We start from the raw sequence: 5,790 nt of genomic DNA on the forward strand, positions 1-5,790 counted from the left end.
CACCGCGGCCTTTTGCTTATGGAACACCGCCAGCAACACTTTTGATTTCCGCTTTGGGCAAATAAGTATTTCCTTATTGGATATTCTCGCTATCACGGGCCTACCCATCCACGCGGCACCGTATGTTCAAGGCCAATTTGATGACGAGAAATTCCCGCTGCAGATGACTCAGACTGGTCGCAGCATTCATAGCAGATCTTACCCGTCTTGGCGAAATTACTACCGCGGACATCATGACGAAACCGGGGGAATTGCCTTCCTCGAGTGGTGGCTCTGTAAGTTTATTTTATGTACTTTTGCTGGTAAACCAACTGGCACTTGGTCCTCTTTGGCCACTGCTCTTTATAATGGCACAGTCGTTGGCCTTGGTCAACCGGTTCTGGGTTCGCTTTATCGAGCCTTTTATCAAGTCGCTATGCATCCATTCGAAGTCCAATCCTCAGGCCCCTTCTGGATTCTGGATTTCTGGCTCCAAAATTATTTCCCCCTTTTTCGCCGACCAGACGTGCCAGCAGTGCCTCCAAATGACTTTCTGTTGGGTCGGTGGCTCTGCCACGAGAGAAGGTATGAATCTCCGGCATTTTCCGAGTGTTTCTCGTTTTTGTATCTTCTGGATGAGATGCCGGATGTGATGTTGGTGGTAAATAGAAGATTCCCCGCGATTTTGGCAAATGGGTTTCTTCCTCGCCCGGGTCATCGCGAAGAAGCTATGATGATGTTTCGCCACACTATTTCTTGCTCCGACATTCAATTGGCCACGGATGAACTAAGTTACGAACTTTATGCACCCAATCACTTTGCTCGTCAATTTGGGTTGGCCCAGTTGGTACCCTGGCCTCTAGTTGATTCTGCCAATTACTACACCTCTTGGCGGAGATCAGCTCCGCCTGGGTCTGCCCCCTTTCAGAGTCAGTTTACTTTGATAGTGATTCCCCCTTGGGTCAGAGCGCTATACCCCCTCAACGATGTCGATGATGACTATGCTGATTGGTGGAAAGAAGTGTCAGTGAACTGTTGGGGCATGAATAACTGTGACCTTTTCGCCATCCTTTTCCGCGACTTGGAACATCCCTTTGCCGTGGACAGCGACATCCTTGAACAATATTATGTTGGCGAGGCTCCGCCTCCTGTTCCTGCTCCTCCGCAACATCAACCTGTTTCGCCCCCGCAGCCGCAAAGGCCCTCGCGGCAAACACAACCGGGAATACAGATTCGTGAACATGGGGCATCAGTAAGTTTCCAACTTCCCTCACCATTTCTTTTCCTTGGCTTGAGTATCAATCCTTATTGCTAGGTACAATTGTTTTATTTTTAGCGTACCAACCGGAGCAGGGCAGCCTCTACTCAGGCCGGGAAACAGAAGGCAGTAGCCGAGGAGCCTCCTGAGGGGGAGTCCTTTGATGATGACGATGTGAGCCTTGCTGAGGTGAACTGCCCTAGACTAATTCTGACTTTGCACATTTGGATTTCCAGACCCCTTCTATTTTCTAAGTTGTGATTCCTCTTCTGTGCAGGTAATTGCTGCTCATACTTGCAAACGCGGTCGCGCCCAAATCGCTGAAGAGGACTTTGAGGATGACGAGCCTCTGTCAATGCGGCTGGTAAGCTCTGGCCCTGTTTTATTTTATTTAAATTTTAGAATCTGGGCAGGATCTTCATGATGTATCTTTTGACAGGTCCGTCAGAGGACCACTGATCCCTCTTGCCTGAGCGAGGCTGGATCCTCAGCCGCTGCAGAAAAGCCAACTCTCTCGCTAGTTCAAGCATCACCTAACCCCTTGGCGCCTCTTCCGTCTCCCACATCTACAGAGCATATGCAAGGTCCTACCATTCTAATAACGATCTCCGATGACGACTCCTCGGAGCATGAAAGTGTGGAAAGCCACTCTGAGGAATCTGCCGCTTATGAGGAACTGATGACGACAGAAATTCTCGCTGCACTAGAGGTCCAAGAGGTGAATGAGGTGAGGCCGCTTCCTCTTGGTGACCACGTACCAGATATTAACTCGACAACTCAAGAGGTAAGCCACTGTTGGCCAATGCTTTCCATTTCCCTTTTTGATCCAACCGCGCTCTCTGACATTTCTGAACCTGACCAGGATTCTGTTTGTACCAAGGAGGTGGCTGCAAACGCTGCTGGTCTTATCGGCGGGACAGTCGCCCCAGAGATGGAAAATGATACTGACGGTGGTGGTGCCCCCCAAGTCTCGCGAACAAATGAGACAACCGTCGAAGCTGAGGGCTCTGTGCTTGAATCTGTTCCACTTGCCCATGATGAGCCGCGAGTTGAGTTTCCAGATTCTCCCGCGGCTGAAGGGACAGACCAACCTGTTGAAGATGAAGAAACTGAGGAAGCTGTCCACCCTTTTGCATTGGTGGTTCGTGATCCTGAGGCACCTCCGCCGCCTTCTCCTCCTACAAGATTTGAGAGATTGATGAGGGTGTTGGAGGTAACTCCTCTTTCTGCTGTGGATGAGGCTAAGATGGTGCTTCCCGAACATCTGGGTCCTCGGGTATTGGAGACTGACATCCTCCCGCGAGTCTTGGAAGCCCTAAGGTATCTTTGCCAGGAGAAGGCATTGACCCTGCAGCAATTTAGTGTCATTGACGATCTGCTGAATGAACTTGGTGAGGCCCGCCAACGTCAATCGGCCACGAACGCCCAGGCTCACGACACTCAAGAGGCTTTGAATAGCCTCTCTCGAGAAATGGACATCTCTCGCGGTATTTTAAATGAGCGAACCATCCGCCTGCGGGAACTACAAATCCAAAGGTCCGACTTCAAACTTCTGATCGAGGACCTCCATACCGGTTTAGCCTTTGTTGAAAATGCGATTGCTACAGAAGAAGCCCAACTCGATGAACCTCTGGCTGCTTCTGAAGAAATGGGCCGCAACTTGGCCAGTCTCAGAGAACGGGCCACTCAGGCCGAAGCTAGTGCTATTGCGGCGAACCTCCGCGTGGAGGAACTTTGCTTGAAATTGAGCTTTGCGGGCCAATCTCTGTAGGCCCCCTTGAAAACCGTTCGGTCTCCTCACATGCTATTAATCCCTTCTTTTCCGAGATTTAAGGCATTAATCCCTCGTTGAAAAACAACGGTCGTGAAAAAATAATCTCGTGAATAGAATAGTTACCTCCTCGAAAACCGTTCAGTCTCCTCACATGCTATTAGTCCCTTTAATAATAGCTAACTCCTCAAAAACCGCTCCTCACATGCTGCTAGTCCCTTTTTTCCCGAGATTTGGAATCACTAATCTCAATTTACTGACATCGGTTTTGAAATTGAGCTTCATCTAAGGGTGGGGATTTGCCTGAAGTCCCTATAAATAGTTGTATTTCGGGAAGGGAATACTCACAACAACTTTTCTGAAATATTCAAGAAATGGCCTTTCAGTCCTTGCTTCTTTTTCTCCTTCTTCACAAATCTTCCCCTCATGAAATGACCTTTAGCCTCTAAATTTTAGGCTTTATGGCGTAATCTTAAGCCTGGGTTAGGCCTCATGGCGTAATCTTAGGCAACCCCTTGTTTCCTCCTTCTGGAATTCTGCAACAACAATGTCAGGCTTCAGATTGGTTTAGAAACGCGTGGGGGCTCCGAGTGTGGGATCCACGATCATGCGAGATCATCTTTATCATAATCCTACACGCGGAGCGAAACGGAGAAAGGGAGGACGGCCACTATGAGGTTCATCTTTCCTCCTCTGTTTCCTTCCTTCTGGACCAGGCCCGTGTTGTGCCTTCCAGATGGAAGGGGCTTTGGTTCTCACCTCTTTTTCCCCCTTTCTCTTCTTGATAGAATCTTGGAGGGATGAGAAGGGATGGACTCTTTGAAGTAATGGGTTCAAGCAACAGAATGGTTGTTCCTATACTTCACGTCCAACTAATGGTGGTTACCATGGCTAGAGGGGGTGCAGAGACTCAAGCTGATATTCGGTTCCTTCACTCTCTGCCCCTCCCTGAGATAATGGCGCGGCTCAACCTGACGTTGGATTCCATAGCTGCTTCCACTTGAGAAAAGATTCAAAAAATATCCGAAGATTCCTGTTTTGTATTCTAGCCACTTTTGGCTTTGTAATGAATGTACTGCTTTTGGCCGCAAAGCCACTTTATGAATACAATAATATTTTCTTAACCTGATATCCAAATATCCGGGAGAAGCCAATAATTGTGTCTCGCAAGGCCCCAAATATAGGCCCCCATAGTTGTATATTGAAAATAATATGAACTCTTAAAATATGCTCCGCGTCAAAAAGAGCCTCGCGGCGAGGGTTTTGAGAAAATATGTATCTTTTGGATCCACTTGCTGGCTCCCAACTCAAAACTCTTAGCGCCAATAACTCCTTCTTTTTCGAGATTTAAGGCACTAATCACTCGTTGAAAAACAACAGTCGTGAAAAATAATCTCGTGAAAAGAACAGTTATCTCCTTGAAAACCGTTCGGTTTCTCCACATGCTATTAATCATTTAATAATAGCTAACTCCTCAAAAACCGCTCCTCACATGCTGCTAGTCCCTTTTTTCCCGAGATTTGGAATCACTAATCTCGATTTATTGACATCGATTTGACTCCTCTTTGACCGTCCATCCAAGGGTGGATATTTGCATGCCTCTATCTTCCTCCACATTATAAACCCAAATTTCCAATCCCAAAATCATTTCATCAACTCGAATATTTCTAACAGCAATCTTTCTTAATTACTCATCATCATCACTCTTCAATTCTCGCATTCTCTCAATCCATCACCAATGGAACCACAAACCCAGCAACCAACCGAGGATGGAGGAAGCAACAAAGCAGCTGGGAGTAGTGCTAACATGCTTTGTAGGCAGAGCAGGTGGACTCCCACTACAGATCATATAAGAATCCTCAATGAGCTTTTCTACAACAAGGGAGTTAGGTCCCCAACTATAGAGCAGGTTCAGAGGATCTGTCTCCAGCTGAAATGGTACGGCAAGATCGAGTTCAAGAACGTCTATTATTGGTTCGTGAACCAAAGGTCTCAGGAGAAGCAGAAGAAGAGGTCCACTTCGGATGTTCATGTGCCCATGCAAAGATCAGGGCTTGTTGATGATGACAAAGTTACCAATTGGAAACATGAGGATCAGTATATTAACTTTGGATCTTCTGCACCTGCTTCTGCTTCTTCCGCTGGTGTGCTGATTGCTTTTAACGGGTAGATGGGGAACTATGGCGGTTATGGATCTATGAACATGGAGATTGAAACCCTTCCTCTGTTCCCCATGCATGCTGAGGACATCTTTGGCAACTTGAAGACTACTTCCGATGGAGGTGGCGGTCACGGTGGTGGCTCTCACATTTCCCTTGAGCTCAGCCTTTCCTGCGAGGGCAAAGCTGGAAAAAGTTTCCGGAGCCGCTGACTCCGCTTAGTAGCTTTGCGAGTGTAGGAACACTTAGAATTGCCCCCTAAGAGTTGTATTTATGACTCTCTTTTTTTATTATTTATTTTTTTTATTTTATTTATCCATAAATATAATAGCATGAATATTCATATACAAAGTTGTAAAAATTTAGGGTTTAGGCTTAGTATTGTATAGTGTTGCCCCCCTAGTGTTGCTAGGCATAGCAAAGAAATGATTATAGGCCTCAAAAACAGGCCTTCATGAATGGGCTTTGCGAGTGTAGGAACACTAGAATTGTCCCCGAAGGCTTATGCGAAGAGACTGGCTAATAAATTAATCCCTCAATGTTTTGACTCCTCAGTAATTTTTGGATCGAACTAATTTGTTTTGATAAGTAGCTGAATTCAATAAGACAATGTGAATCAAGGT

At 46.7% G+C, this 5,790-nt stretch overlaps 1 protein-coding gene across 1 annotated transcript; it reads left to right on the forward strand.

Moving 5' to 3' along the window:
- Positions 1–4,815: 4,815 nt before the first annotated feature.
- LOC112170694 (protein WUSCHEL) lies at positions 4,816–5,178 on the forward strand. The gene has a single exon (XM_024308018.1). The coding sequence runs from the start codon at positions 4,816–4,818 to the stop codon at positions 5,176–5,178; it is 363 nt and encodes a 120-aa protein (XP_024163786.1).
- Positions 5,179–5,790: the final 612 nt, after the last annotated feature.

Source organism: Rosa chinensis, chromosome 6, assembly GCF_002994745.2.
Source record: "Rosa chinensis cultivar Old Blush chromosome 6, RchiOBHm-V2, whole genome shotgun sequence".
Taxonomy (NCBI): Eukaryota; Viridiplantae; Streptophyta; class Magnoliopsida; order Rosales; family Rosaceae; genus Rosa; species Rosa chinensis.

Bases quoted from the DNA above. Each gene is read 5' to 3' on its own strand.
- LOC112170694 (XM_024308018.1), top strand. From the start codon at position 4,816: ATGCTTTGTAGGCAGAGCAGGTGGACTCCCACTACAGATCATATAAGA.